This window comes from Scyliorhinus torazame, chromosome 11 (genome assembly GCF_047496885.1).
Source record: "Scyliorhinus torazame isolate Kashiwa2021f chromosome 11, sScyTor2.1, whole genome shotgun sequence".
NCBI classification, from domain to species: domain Eukaryota; kingdom Metazoa; phylum Chordata; class Chondrichthyes; order Carcharhiniformes; family Scyliorhinidae; genus Scyliorhinus; species Scyliorhinus torazame.
In genome coordinates, this window is record NC_092717.1 from 17183685 (window position 1) to 17199947 (window position 16263).

Sequence of the window (16263 nt, forward strand, 5' to 3'; positions counted from 1 at the left end):
CATTCAACGGTGGCCCTGTCTACTCTTAGGTGGGCACAAAAGATCCCATGACACCATATCAAAGAGTAGGGCCCATATTTACTACTCAACTAACATTACTAAATTAACTTATCATTATCGCAGTGTCGTTTGTGAGAGCATGCTCTGCGCTAACTGGCTGACTCTAGCCCTACATTACAACAATTACTATCATTTACTCTCCTTTCCTCAGAAAATTAAACAGGTTGAGTATATACAATCAAAACCATTCCACCAACATACAAAACACATTTGATCAATTCCTCACAATCCTAAAGCAGACAGGTTTTTTGGGTTTTTTGAGGGTCTCAATGTTTGCCAATAGACCGCAAGGTGGAAATCTTTTCCTGGGAAACACTGCTTGTCGAGAAGATGATCAATTTTTAAAAGGCATTTTCCAACTAATTACAGGCGCTACACAAAGAAATTCCTGCTGAATCAAAGAATGGATCCATAGTCCAAAGAGGAAATGCTGTAAAATCCCAGCAGGTCTGGCAGCATCTGTGAGGAGAGAAGAGAGCTAACATTACGAGTCCAGAAGACCCTTTGACAAAAGGGTCATCTGGACTCGAACCGTTAGCTCTTTTCTCTCCTTACAGATGCTGCCAGACCTGCCGGGATTTCACAGCATTTTCTCTTTGGTTTCAGATTCCAGCATCCGCAGTAATTTGCTTTTATGGGTCCATAGGCGCTGAACCTCCCACTTCTAAATTCTAGCAGTAAACAGGAGTTTCAAACAAGAAAATCCACATGTAATTATTTTACAATTACCGCAGAACAGAACACTGCAGGAAGCAACAAATTAGGATCGAACAATACGAAATAAGCTTTCACAGAACTCTTGGTGGTATTACCAACAGCAAATTCATCCTGGCTACAAAAAAGGGTTCTGCACACAAACTGTAAAAAGAGTCAGATGTTTTATTACCTGGAATATCGCAGGACAATTATTGCGTACTTGTTCGTTTAAAGTGCACATTTTCAAATTGGAGTCCCCAATTCTATCAGCATCATTACAGAGCCCCAGGGGCTCTCACATCAGTGAATTTCCCCACTTGTTGGCTTACTAACGTGCTGTTTCTGTACACCAATGAGAAACATTGTGCAACAGTATCACTGTTTTGCTTCAGAAAGTCAAGAGGATCCATGAAATTGCGTCAGCGCTTGCAAGGTTTCAACGTAGTTGGGTTCAACAACTCGTTCCGTCAGAGAAGGCAGGTTCAATATTAAAGGCTCGACGTTAAGCAATTAAAAAGACCATCAGTGCAGCGCTCCCCATACCCTTTATTGAATATGGCCAGGATTTATATACTTGGTGCATGGTTTCAACGAGCAGTCTTTCACACTACACTGCCCGACTCTGCATTCAACCTGTAAATCTTGAATAAGTTCATGTAAAGTTTTCCGTTGACTCACTTCATCAGAACTAGATTCATTGAAATGAATTGGGTTTTCCCACTGCAACCACATGATCGATTTCAAAAACAAAGAAAAAGCACAGACGTAAACCTTATTCAAGGATTGCAGCACCACCAATGTAGCAGGGTCAATGCAACTCTACTGTATCAAAACACTCGGTACGGTTAACAGATTGGAACATCACAAAAAGAGTCTTGCTACTGGCTTTCTCCAATTTGTCAAATTCTCAGTAGCAAATGAGCTCCTGTAGGTAACAAACGAAAATGACTCAACACAGATTTTAGTTGAAGGACAGATGTCCCAAGCTATAACAAGTAAAGCTCCAAGAATTATTGAATTAATAAGGATCAGTAGAAGGTGGCGTGGTCACAGCATCAGCCAAGACAAACAAATGTCAGCAGGTTTTTCCAAAATATCTTATCCAAATATTGGCCTTTATAGGACAATCTGAAACACCGAGAACAGACCTATGGTGTACACTGGCTTGCATCTTTTATCTACTGAGTTTGGTGAACTTTTCAATAATTCCTAAGGTCTTTCATAATGGTTAAAATATTGGAAATTTATACAGTGTCTTCAAAGTTGTGATTTTAAGTTTTTCCTTTTAGGAAAAGACTACAAATTATGCTGCTGCTATCAATATTGAGCATGCATATGCAGTTAATTTGCTGCCTCAATCAACATATTGCAAACCGGTTAACAGCTCCAAGAAAATAACATGGCGATTTAATTCTGCCATATTAAGCATTCAAACACTCATTTCGAGACTTTGGTCACTTTTCCGACCATTATTCTCCAACAATTTGCAGACCTTTTCAGGGAGTCGATTTATTTAGAAGGGATGGTAACTTGTGTCCGCTGATGAATTCCCACGCTTAGCCAGGCCAACGTGGATTGGCACTGACAGAGGCCACATGTTGCCCACAAGGAAGAAACAAAAGTCGCTCAAGCCCTTCTTAAACCGAAAGCTCCTTCACTTGTTTACGACAGAGATTGCTCGCTGAACAACGTTAAAAGTTGCCGTTCTTTGTAGCCGGACCTGTAAATGTTTAATTAAAAAGAGCTCTCAAATAAATAATCATAACTGCTGAACGATTAAGTCTGCATATCGTACACTATACACTTGGCCTGTTAAGTGTTCTAAATTGATACTAACACTCAGATTGATGCAATTAAGTTTAGCACTACCTGTTCAACACTCATCAGTTTCGGCTGAGACTGTTTGGGGGATATATATATATTTGAAAATCAGAATTCTTAAAAAAACAAATGTCTCTATGAATCAAGATCTTGGAATGCGCAAACCTTTCACATACAACAGAGGAAGAGAAATTATGTTGTGCAACTTCATTCTCAATATTCCCCTCTCAGCATATTCAAGGCCTTGAACATTCGGAACAAACTAACCACACCCATTTAAGTTAAATTTCTGCACACACACACCCCCCCCCCCCCCCCCACCCCCTTCTAATGAAAGGGGGCTGCGCACACCAAGTCTTTCAACACAAAAACATTCATGCATTCACCAGCAAAAGAAATTGGGGGAAAAAAGCGCAGGCTCAGATAAATGTTGTGGGGTAAAGCTTGGGATATGTACATGCTACATGGGTGTATACATACCCAGAAAGAACTTCCTAGGAGTTTTGATTTCTTCATCTTTACTGTCTATTAACACAGACCATAAGCCAGAAAGAAGAAAAGCAAGTTGATTTTGATTCAACCCAGTAATTTTCAGCAACCATTGCACACTGGTACATTTACTGGGGCAGTAGTGAAGGTTAATAAAGAAGTCAAGCAAGTTAATTATGTTTAACCCATGCTTTTATCCATTCACACCCAAGGCCAGAGTTAATTATTTTTCCTTTAAATCTGTAATTGCCTTTCATTGGCCAACCCTTCAAACTATCGATCTTAAATTATTTCATTATCTGAAAATTGAAGATATAGCAATTTAAAGATAAGTACACAAGGGTTTGTAGGAGTCAGGATGAAGCAAATACATTAAATTATACTGCAATTTCTTTTCTTAACAAATATTTTAGCAAGAGCAGGAAATAGCACTGAACATGGGACATTAAGCTCAAAGATCTGTGATAGCAGCAGCCTGAATTCAGAGCACTTCCAGGTTGACCAGGTTTCGATGTGTGTGCTTTTTTTTTTTAGGATCTGTGGTCTAGTTGGGAAGATGAACATACCGCATTTTCTCATCTCAGGGAAAACGTCCAACGGGACTCACTCGCCGAATTCAGCGGGTACATGACATCCAGCCTTTAACGGCCAGTGGTGACTGCAGAATGTACTCTGAGACTTTAAAGACTCTCCCCAAGATCCACCTGGCTGATTCAACTGGTCAGTGGTCATAAAATGATACTGAGCCACACAGAACATGGCCACCTGGATTGAGCTAACTGATCACATTAAGCTGAGCTCCGGGATGCCACAAACAGGCTTTGCAGTCTCGCTGGGAAGGTGGACAGAACAGCATTCACAGAAGAGTCCTTTTGATCTTGATTACCATTTGACCATACCCGTGTGCAAGTGTACATATTGGCATCTGGTAAGAACAAGATCAGGCGTGGTGTTGATATTAACAATAGTGAGGAAGGCACAGTGGTTAGCACAACTGCCTCACAGCACCAGGGAACAGGGTTCCTACTTTGGGCGGCTGTCTGTGTGGAGTTTGCACATACTCCCCGTCTGTGCGTGGGTTTCCTCCGGGTGCTCCGGTTTCCTCCGACAGTCCAAAGATTCGCAGGCTAGGTAGGTTGGCCATGTTAAACTGCCCCCTAGGTGGGTGATGGGGATAGGGTGGGGTTTGGGCTTAGATGGGGTGCTTTTTCAGAGGGTCGGTGCATACCTGAAGGGCAGAATGGCCTCCTTCTGCACTGTAGGGGTTCTATGAAAACCTAAAGAGGCTCATCATCTGGATGCAAATGAGATACTCTTTGGTGAAGTACCAGAGTGCACCCATTATACAGGAAAGCATACTACACCGTCCAAAGTCAGAATATCGTGTGTAAAACGTTATTATTTAATTTCGATCTCTTTACCCTCTTTTGGTTTTACACCATTTTCTGTAATAGGCAAACACTTGTGTCGAGATCAAATGTACCCAATAAATATGTCATGTTCCAAATCAAAACTAATTCAACACAAGTCTAATTTCATAGGAAAACTTACCTGCCTGCTGTCTCTGAACTGAGATTGATGCGACTGCAATGCTCAACACTCAGCTCCCCGGTCCCAACAGTTCATTAATTTGTGCCGTCTTATAAATCAGGTACTGAATTTTCCAGATGTTTATGTGCACTGGATAAAATTAAATTTGAGGAACTAGATCTGATGCTTCAGAACTGTAGGGCGGCACGTGAGGCGCAATGGTTAGTACAGCTGCCTCACGGCACCGAGGGCCCTGGTCCAATCCCGGCCCCGGGTCATTGTCCGCGTGGAGTTTGCACATTCTCCCAGTGTCTGCGTGGGTCTCATCCCCACAACCCAAAGACGTGCAGGGTGGGTGGATGCCAAATTGCCCCTTAATTTATAAAAGAAATTTATTATTACTGTCCTTCACATCTTGAACCAAAATGTGCTGGAGTCTTGGGACAAAATCACGCCTTGGGGAACAATTGCTATTTAGTTAGGCACAACACAATGGACAACTGGTCTGAAGGGCAGCATGATTTAGCTTTTATCCAGAATCACCATTACAGGTTAGATTTTACTGCTGCCCGCCATTTCATGCTGCACGCCTCAAATAGGGAAAGACGAGGACAAGGGTGCAGGACACAAACCAAGACGAGTGACACCGTATAGCAATGGTCGACATAATCTTTTTTAATTGTAGGATGTATATTTTGTACAATGCTCTCTGGCATTTTGAGTATGAAAATTGGCAAGTCATGTTGCAGCTGTATAGAACCTTAGTTAGGCCACACTTGGAGTATAGTGTTCAATTCTGGTCGCCACACTACCAGAAGGGTGTGGAGGCTTTAGAGAGGGTGCAGAAGAGATTTACCAGAATGTTGCCTGGTATGGAGGGCATTAGCTATGCTATGCGGAGAGGTTGAATAAACTCGGTTTGTTCTCACTGGAACGACAGAGGTTGAGGGGCGACCTGATAGAGGTCTACAAAATTATGAGGGGCATAGACAGAGTGGATAGTCAGAGGCTTTTTCCCAGGGTAGAGGTCAATTACTATGGGGCATAGATTTAAGGTGCGAGGGGCAAAGTTTAGAGTATATGTACGAGGCAAGTTTTTTACACAGAGGGTAGTGTGTGCCTGAAACCCGCTGCCGGAGGAGGTGGTGGAAGCAGGGACGATAGTGACATTTAAGGCGCATCTTGACAAATACATGAATAGGATGGGAATAGAGGGATACGGACCCCGGACGCGTAGAAGGTTTTAGTTTAGACGGGCAGCATGGTCAGCACAGGCTTGGAGGGCCGAAGGGCCTGTTCCTGTGCTGTAGCTTTTCTTTGTTTGTTTTATTAATTTATGGTACTACATATTTTGTTTTAATTTAAAACTTTCCAGAACGTGACACCCTCCTGTCAGGGCTGCCAGCTTCGCAATACTTAAAGCAACACACAAACTTGCCTTTTGTGGTTTTTTAACAATTCATTCATGTGTGTGTCCACATTTCCTAATTGAATGGTTTGCTGAGCCATTTCAGAAGGCAGTTAAGAGTCAACTATGTTTGCTGTCGATCTGGAGTCAGAGTTCCTTCCCTAAAGGACTTCAGTGAACCAGATGTTTTTTTATGACAAACGACAATTTTTCATGGACATTAAATTGCGGATTTCTATTGGATTCAAATTTCCCCATTTGCCGTGGTGGGATTCGAATCCAGGTCTCCGGGTTACTGGTTCACTGCCTCCCCACTGTTTAACGTCAAGTGTCACCATTTCCCTCCTTCTTCTCCCCAACTCCACTGCCAGTATCTCAATGGAATACTGAGCTTTAGAAATGCTGAAAAGCTGGCAAAATATTTAGCAGGAGCCACGGTTGGACTGAAGTTTTCCCGATGATTTCTTTGAAAAAAAAATACATTGCACGTGCTCAATTACACATGGTTGGGAAGAATAAGGAATGGGATTAGGGTATAGCAGAAGGGGAAAGAATAGTTTCAATGAGCAGTGGAAGACAAGTTAAAAGACAGAGCATCTTATTTTCACATCCTGACCCTTGAGAGTCAAGTAAAGATAGCTTCACTAGATGAAAAGGCAGCACTAACAGAGCAAGTGTTTTCAAGTTTAGAATTAATATTTAGGAGTGTATTTTGCATGGGGATAGATTGTTGCAGTCCCCTTAACTTTTCACCATTCCCTTCAAAAGCATTTCCTCCCTACCACCCCCTCCGCTATGTTAATTGTATCAACTGAGCTTAACTATATACTGGTGGAGAGCATGGACTGGTTACTTGAGCACATATAAAGAGGCACTCACTGACAACGGAGTGGAGTCAGGAGATAGATATCTGTAACAGAACATATGGAACATTACAGCACAGAACAGGCCCTAATGTTACACTCTTGTGAATCAATCTATTTCAAGTAAAGACTATGGCTCTCTTTTTTTCCCTCCACCAATGGACTATCGGGAGTATAACATTCAGCACCCTCGCTGCAATCATGAATATATGACAGTACCAAAGTGCGACTGAATCATAGAACTGGCAGCTGAGGAAACTATTTCCAAAGTTACTCTAATTTCTAAAACCATAAGATAAAAAAGTACAGAATACCTTCTGACAATAATGCTTCTTTACATCTGTGTAAAATGGTTTACCAGATTGTTTATACAATGGCAATGCTGGCTCTTTTTCACGATAAAACTACCTGCTGATGCTATGGCGACCTTTATGGCATTGCCACTAACCTGTAAAGGCACGCCGTCGTGTCGTGAGTTCACTGGCCACGCGGACAGCAGTACATAACTTCAACATCACGAGCATGGTAATGATCATGATTATGCTTTGTAACAGTAGGGGTGGCTCAAAGTACCTTCCAAACCTTGAGAAAAGAGAGAACATATTAGATTCGCACTTCAAGCCACACAGGTTCTACTGAACTGTCATAATAACTTTATTAAAAGAATTAAGAATATTACTTACCAAACTAGAAATACATACAGGATTAGATAGATTGTAGGCAAAGAAACAGGTCATTTGACGCTACTGGCCCATATCAGCATATATACTTCTTCCACTCTTCCCACAGCACAGTAGCACAAGCGGATAGCACTGTGGCTTCACAGCGCCAGGGTCCCAGGTTCGATTCCCCGCTGGGTCACTGTCTGTGCAGAGTGTGCACGTTCGCCCTGTGTCTGCGTCGGTTTCCTCCGGGTGCTCCGGTTTCCTCCCACAGTCCAAAGACGTGCAGGTTAGGTGGATTGGCCATGATAAATTGCCCTTAGTGACCAAAAAGGTTAGGAGGGGTTATTGGATTACGGGGATTGGGTGGAAGTGAGGGCTTAAGTGGGTCGGTGCAGACTCGATGGGCCGAATGGCCTCCTTCTGCACTGCATGTTCTATGTTCACAAACCTCGGATACCTTCTCCCTCTTGTATGTGCTTAACCATTGCTACCTGCTTCAGCCACTTCAAGTCCCACATTCACCAGTATTTTTTTTTTAAAAGCCTCCTAAATTTTTTGTTTGGTCTTTTAGTAGTGATCTTAGCCCGAACTCTCCGGACGCTGGTCTTCTCTGTTCCTGCCTGCGGCACAACGCCGCCCCGGGGAATCCCATTGACAAGCGGCAGGAGTAGAGAATCCCGCAGCCGTTGCGTGGCGCACCGCCGAGGAACAAGAGGCTGGGGTACAGGAGAAACCCATCCCTTATATTTAGTGGTAACATTTTCTCCACATCCACACTGGCAAACACCTTCGTAATTCTGACTTCTATCAGATTCCCAATAAATCTTCTTGTTAACAGAGAAGAGAGACCTCAAGCACTCTGGCCAGGATTCTCCGGCCTCCCAGCCACGTGTTTCAGGACGGTGGGATGCTGTGCGCATTCGCTGGTGGAGGGATAGTCTGGTCCTGCCGCTGTAAATGAGAATTCCCGCTGAAGCCACCCCAAGGACTCGGGAAGCCCGTCGGCATGCACTGCCGGAGAATTTCAGCCTCAGTGTTTGCTGATAGTCTCATTGAGAAGCTGGTGTTGTTCTCCTCGGAACAGACATGATTAAAGGGAGATTTGGTAGAGGATTTTGAAATCTTGAAGGGTTTTGATAAAGAAGGAGGAACCATTTCTCATGACAGAAGAACCAGTATCCAGGAGGCAGATTTAAAGTAATTGGTGCAAGAATGAAGATGAGGGGAAAAGATTTTTGCGACAAGTTTTGAGGATCGGATTTCAGTGCCCCAAAGAGTGGCAGAAGCACATTTCATAATAACCAGCAAATGTGAATTGGATAACTACTTGAAAATGGAAAGTTTATAGGATATTAATATATAAACATACATACAAACATAGGTAGGCTACTCAGCTCGTAGAGCCTGCTTCGCCATTTAATAAGATCATGGCCACCTACCCAATATCCTTCAACCCCTTTGCTTCTCAAGAATCTATCTAGCTCTGTCTCCCACTGCCGTATGAGGAAGAGAATTTCAAAGACTCTCAACCCTCTGAGCGCAAAAGAAAATCCTCATTTCTGTCTTAAATGGGCGACTCCTTATTTGCAGTCTTCTGAACTCCAGTGGATACAAACCTAGCCTCTCCAGTCTTCCCTCATGAGACAGCCCAACCATTCCAGGTATTAGTCTACTAAACCCTCTGTGATCTGCTTCCAATGCATTTACATCCTTCTGTAAATAAGATGACCAATAATGCACACAGTATTCCAGTTGTGCCCACGCCAATGGCCTGTATGCCTTTTTTTTTTAAATTTAGAATACCCAATTATTTTTTCCAATTAAGGGGCTATTTGTAACGTGGCCAATCCACCTACCCTGCACATCTTTGGGTTGTGGGGGTGAAATCCACGCAGACACGGGGAGAATGTGCAAACTCCACACGGACAGTAACCCAGGTCCGGGATTCGAACCCGGATCCTCAGCGCCATAGGCAGCAATGCTAACCACTGTGCCACCCTGTTGCCCCAATATGCTTTTATATTTGTCCTAAAATAGACAATTTCACATTTGCCACATTATACTCCATATGCCAGGTCTTTGCCCACTCACTTAACCCATGTATATCCCTTAGTAGCCTCATGTCCTCTTCTCAACTTACTTCCCTGTCGATCTATGTGTCATGGGCAAATTTAGCAACCATACCTTAGGTCCTTTCATCCAAGTCTTTTAGATAAATTATAAAAAGTTAATGCCCTAGTATTGATCCCTGTTACACCCTGCCAACCAGAAAATGCTCCATTTATGTCTGCTCTCTGTTTCCCATTAGCTAGCCAATCATCTATCCATGCCAATATACCTTACCCCCTATACCACCATGAGCTTTTATGTTCTGCAGTAACCTTTGATGTGGCTCCTTATCAATGCCTTCCGGAAATCTAAATACAGTACATCCACTGGGTCCCCTTTAGCCACAGCACATGCTACTTCCCAGAACTCCAATAAATTGGTTAAACAGGATTCCCTTTTCACAAAACCATGCTGACTCAGCCGGATTACGTTGATCTTTTCTAAGCGCCCTGCTACAAGGTCTTTAATAATAGCTTTGAGCATCTTCTTTATGATAGATGTTAAGCTAACTGGCCTGTATTTCCCAGATTTCCATATCTCTCCCTTTTTGAATAAAGGAGTTGGGAGTTGTTTCGCTATTTTCCAATCTAATGGAACCTTCCCCGAATCTTGGGAATTTTGGAAAATTAAAACCAATGCATCAACTATCGCACTCACCACTTCTTTTCAGCCCCTAGGATGAAATCCATCAGAACCCGGGGACCTGACAGCCCGCAGCTCTAACAATTTGCTCAGTACCACTTCCCTGGTTCCTCCCCCACCTTCCATTTTTTTTATTTACAGCCATTTCTGGGAAGTTATTTTCATCTCTATAGTGAAGACCAAAGCAAAATACCTGTTCAATTCATCCGTCATCTCCTTATTTTCCGTTATCCATTTGCCAGCCTCACTTTCTGTAGAACCAACCCTCACTCTGTTAACTCTTTTCTTTTTTAAATATCTATAGAAACTCTTACTATCTGTTTGTTATATTTCTAACCAGCTTTGTCGCATAATCTAATGTTTCCTTCCTTGTTAACCCTTTAGTCATTTTTTGCTGTTTTCTTTAAACAGTGACGCAAGGAAAGAGTCGAGGATCGGAGCTTATTGGGTAGCTCTTTCAAAGAGTCAGCGCTGGTGTGATGGATTGAATGGTCTACATCTGCGCTATGCATGTCTATGATTCTAACAAATCTGGTAACATCCCAGCGAGCCTTTTGTGCACCTTCTCCACTGTTTTAATACCCTTTTTGTAGGCCGGAAACGTCATCCACATAACCACAGCGTGATATAAATTTAACACTACCTCCCAACCTTTCCATTCTAGTTCTCTTGAAATGAATCTCTTGTACTTTATTTCCTCTCTTTCTGCCCTTATCAACTTATCTTTTGACTTTCAGCAATTCCTTTAACACAAATTTAGAAAGGAAGCTGATGTGTTTTGACCTAAATTTAAGTTGAACAAGATGAAAGCATTTCATTCAAAACTATCTGTTAATTAGATATAGGGCACTCTACGTCTCTATCTACTCTCACTTCCAAGCGAGATGTCAGCTAGGAGTCACCATCTCCCCGAAAACCCATTCAGCAGTTCACTCCATTACCAAAGAGGGTTTAGTCCTACTTCCTCAGGAAAATATTTAAGAATATATTCAAATATGCAAAAAGATTACATCGCAAGTTAAAAGAACATGATAGAGGCAAGAGTGAGTCGTAAATTCAATTTTTAACCACATCATCGCGGAAAAAGTAGATATTATGGTACAATATTATGGGCTGAAACAAGTCCATAACAGTGATGATGCTCCACATGAACCTCCTTCTTTCTTTCTAGCCCCATGTTTGCCCTTGTGTTTATCTAACTTCTCTCAAATGTTACCCAACTCAGGGGGAAAGTGTAGTGGTGTTTTCATTGAACCACTAATCCAGAATAATGCGCTGAAAATCTGGGTTCAAATCCCACCAGATCGTGGAATTTGAATGCAATTAAAAAAAGCTATGGACTGAAGTCCTAGGGTCACTGTCCGTGTGGAGTTTGCACATTCTCCCCATGACTGCATGGGTCTCACCCCCACAATCCAAAGATGTGCAGGGTAGGTGGGTTGGCCATGCTAGATTGGAAAAAAAATGAAGTGGATACTCTAAATTTATAATAAAATAAGCTATGGATGTAAAAATCTAATGATGACCATGAAACCATTGTTGTAAAAACACACCTGGTTCACTAATGTCCTTTAGGGAAGGAAATTTGCCGTCCTTACCTGGTCTGGCCTACATGTAACCCTACAGTAAGGGGTAGACTCCCAAACTGCCCACTGAAATGACCTCGCAAGTCACTCAGTTGAAGGGCAATTAAGGAAGGGCAACTACATTATGGAAGCCCACATCCCATTAAGCAATAAAGAAAAAAAATCACCTACTCCCTTGTGATAATGAGAGCCATATTCTAACCACTCTCTCGGTCAATATTGAATTCCCAATTGGATCATTAGTGTCCATCTTACATTTTATCACCCTGTGTTAATCCACAATTAGAAACAGCTTCTCTACTTCTACCCTGTTAAACTTTTTCGGATTCTTAAATTTTTGCTCATAAAAAGCATTGTTACAAGGTTCCCCCTGTGTGAAGTAATACTCAATTCAGGCAGACAGGGAGATCCCTTGTTGATTTTTTTTTTTTTTTTTTTTTTTTCTTTTTTTCCCTCTCTCTCCCTCCTCCCCTTTCCCTCCCTCTCCCTCCCCATTTTTTTGCTCCCTCCCTCCTCCCCATTCCCTCTCTCCTCCCCATTCTCTCTAACCCTTCTCCCCATTCTCTCTCTCCCTCAACCACTCTTTCTATCTCTCTCATCCCCATTCCCTCTTTCACTCTCGCTCATCTCCATTCCCTTTCTCTCTCCCTCATCCCCATTTACTCTTTCTCTCTCCCTCATCCCCATTTACTCTTTCTCTCCCTCATCCCCATTCCCTCTTTCTCTCTCCCTCATCCCGATTCCCTTTCTCTCTCCCTCATCCCCATTCCCTCTTTCTCTCTCCCTCATCCCTTCCCTCTTTCTCTCTCCCTCAACCCCATTCCCTCCTTCTCTCTCCCTCATCACCATTCCCTTTCTCTCTCCTGCATCCCCACTCCCTTTCTCTTTCCTTCATCCCGAGTCCCTCCTTCTCTCTCCCTCATCCCCATTCTCTTTCTCACTCCCTCATCCCCATTCCCTTTCTCTCTCCCTCATCCCCATTCCCTCTTTCTCTATCCCTCATCCCCATTCCCTTTTTCTCTCTCCCGCATCCCCATTCCCTCTTTCACTCTCCCTCATCCCATTCCCTCTTTCTCTCTCCCTCATCCACATTCCCTTTCTCTCTCCCTCATCCCCATTCCCTTTTTCTCTCTCCCTCATCTCCATTCCCACTTTCTCTCTCCCTCATATCCATTCCCTCTTTCTCTCTCCCTCATCCCCATTCCCTCTCTCTCCCCCTCATCCCCATTCCTCTCTCTCCCCCTCATCCCCATTCCCCCTCTCTCTCCCTCATCCCCACTTTCTCTCTCCCTCATCCCCATTGCCTTTCTCTCTCCCGCATCCCCATTCCCTCTCTCTCTCCCTCATCCCAATTCCCTTTTTCTCTCTCCCTCATCCCCATTTGCTCTTTCTCTCTCCCTCATCCCCATTCCCTTACTCTCTCCCTCATCCCCATTCCCTCTTTCTCTCTCCCTCATCCCCATTCCCTCCTCTCTCTCGCATCCCCTTTCCCTCTTTCTCTCTCCCTCATCCCCATTTCCTTTCTCTCTAGCTCATTCCCATTGCCTTTCTCTCTCCCGCATCCCCATTCCCTCTTTCTCTCTACCTCATCCCAATTCCCTTTTTCTCTCTCCCTCATCCCCATTCCCTTTTTCTCTCTCCCTCATCCCCATTCCCTCTTTCTCTCTCCCTCATCCCCGTTCCCTTTCTCTCTCCCGCATCCCCATTCCCTCTTTCGCTCTCCCTCATCCACATTCCCTTTCTCTCATCCCCATTCCTCTCTCTCCCCCTCATCCCCATTCCCCCTCTCTCTCCCTCATCCCCACTTTCTCTCTCCCTCATCCCCATTGCCTTTCTCTCTCCCGCATCCCCATTCCCTCTCTCTCTCCCTCATCCCAATTCCCTTTTTCTCTCTCCCTCATCCCCATTTGCTCTTTCTCTCTCCCTCATCCCCATTCCCTTACTCTCTCCCTCATCCCCATTCCCTCTTTCTCTCTCCCTCATCCCCATTCCCTCCTCTCTCTCGCATCCCCTTTCCCTCTTTCTCTCTCCCTCATCCCCATTTCCTTTCTCTCTAGCTCATTCCCATTGCCTTTCTCTCTCCCGCATCCCCATTCCCTCTTTCTCTCTCCCTCATCCCAATTCCCTTTTTCTCTCTCCCTCATCCCCATTCCCTTTTTCTCTCTCCCTCATCCCCATTCCCTCTTTCTCTCTCCCTCATCCCCGTTCCCTTTCTCTCTCCCGCATCCCCATTCCCTCTTTCGCTCTCCCTCATCCACATTCCCTTTCTCTCTCCCTCATCCCCATTCCCTCTCTCTCACCCTCCTCCCCATTCTCTCTCTCTCTCCCTCCTCCCCATTATTTCTCTCTCTCCCTCCTCCCCCTTCTTTCTCCCTTTCCTTCCAACCGATTCTTTTTCTCTCTCTCCATCCTTCCCATGCTTTCTCTCGCTCCTTCCTCCCCATTCTTTCTCTCTCTCCTTCCTTCCCATTCTTTCTCTCTCCCTCCTCCCCATTCTTTCTCTCTCCCTCCTCCCCATTCTCTCTCTCTCTCCCTCCTCCCCATTCTTTCTCTCCCTCCCCATTCTTTCTCTCACTCCCTCCTCCCCATTCTTTCTCTCTCTCCCTCCTCTCCATTTTTTCTCTCTCCCTCCCTCATCCCCATCCCCTCCCTCTCTCCCTCATCCCCATTCCCTCTTTCTCCCTCCCGCATCCCCATTCCCTCATCCCCTTTCTCTCTCCCTCATCCTCATTCCCTTTCTCTCTCCCTCATCCCCATTTCCTCTTTCTCTCTTTCCTTATCCCCATTCCCTCTTTCTCTATCCCTCATCCCCATTCCCTTTCTCTCTCCCTCATCCCCAGTCCCTCTTTCTCTCTCCCTCTTCCCCATTCCCTCTTTCTCTCTCCCTCATCCCCAGTGCGGAAGTGGCTGCTGGGAGGTAAGTCTGTCCTTTAAAAGCACTTGTCTTTGCAGGGGCAGGCCAGTCGATTTCGGCGTGAGAACAGCTGGTGAGTCAGTTTCAGCGGGAGCAGTGCGGAAGTGGCTGCTGGGAGGTAAGTCTGTCCTTTAAAAGCACTTGTCTTTGCAGGGGCAGGCCAGTCGATTTCGGTGGGAGTGGAGCTGGCTGGTTAGTCAATTTCAGCAGGAGCTGAGAATTTTTCTTTTTTTTAAATTAGTGTTTTAGGCGGGAACAGGAAGTCGACCCGCGGACGTCTGGGAAGACCCTCACCAATAAATTCTGGTGGAGAGGAAACCCGAGACACTACACGTGTAGTGTCTCCCACCCGCCCTCCTCCTCTAACCTAATAATAAAACCCATTGGTCTGAGGTAAGTACCATATTTTATTATACTATTATTATTTTTTATAAAAAATTTAATTTAGTTGTTAGCCAGATCTTGGTAGAAAGTTAGAGGAATGGCAGGGAAGGGAGTGCAATGTTCCTCCTGCAGGATGTTTGAGGTGAGGGATGCAGTTAGTGTCCCTGCTGATTTTACCTGCAGGAAGTGCTGCCATCTCCAGCTCCTCCAAGACCGAGTTAGGGAACTGGAGCTGGAGTTGGAAGAACTTCGGATCATTCGGGAAGCAGAAGGGGTCATAGATAGCAGCTTCAGGGAATTAGTTACACCAAAGATTGGAGATAGGTGGGTAACTGTAAGAGGGACTGGGAAAAAGCAGTCAGTGCAGGGATCCCCTGCGGTCGTTCCCCTGAGAAACAAGTATACCGCTTTGGATACTTGTGGGGGAGACGACTTACCAGGGGTAAGCCATGGGGTACGGGCCTCTGGCACGGAGTCTGTCCCTGTTGCTCAGAAGGGAAGGGGGGAGAGGAGCAGAGCATTAGTAATTGGGGACTCGAAAGTCAGGGGCACAGATAGGAGATTTTGTGGGAGCGTGAGAGACTCACATTTGGTATGTTGCCTCCCAGGTGCAAGGGTACGTGATGTCTCGGATCGTGTTTTCCGGGTCCTTAGGGGGGAGGGGGAGCAGCCCCAAGTCGTGGTCCACATTGGCACTAACGACATAGGTAGGAAAGGGGACAAGGATGTCAGGCAGGCTTTCAGGGAGCTAGGATGGAAGCTCAGAACGAGAACAAACAGAGTTGTTATCTCTGGGTTGTTGCCCGTGCCACGTGATAGTGAGATGAGGAATAGGGAGAGAGAGCATTTAAACACGTGGCTACAGGGATGGTGCAGGCGGGAGGGATTCAGATTTCTGGATAACTGGGGCTCTTTCTGGGGAAGGTGGGACCTCTACAGACAGGATGGTCTACATCTGAACCTGAGGGGCACAAATATCCTGGGGGGGAGATTTGTTAGTGCTCTTTGGGGGGGGTTAAACTAATGCAGCAGGGGCATGGGAACCTGGATTGTAGTTTTAGGGTAAGGGAGAATGAGAGTAGAGAGGTCAGGAGCA

General features: G+C 44.7%; 1 protein-coding gene across 2 annotated transcripts in view; it reads right to left on the reverse strand.

The window, feature by feature from the left end:
• slc66a2 (solute carrier family 66 member 2) overlaps nt 1-16263 on the reverse strand; it is a 71258-nt gene that overhangs the window by 32397 nt on the left and 22598 nt on the right. The window contains exons 3-4 of one of the 2 annotated variants that reach the window (XM_072466989.1): nt 7316-7449; nt 3058-3102 (exon numbers count right to left, since the gene is read on the reverse strand). In XM_072466989.1, the coding sequence (XP_072323090.1) occupies nt 3058-3102; nt 7316-7449 (179 nt within the window). The remainder of the gene's footprint in view (nt 1-3057; nt 3103-7315; nt 7450-16263) is intronic. The other variant, XM_072466990.1, reaches the window with a different exon arrangement.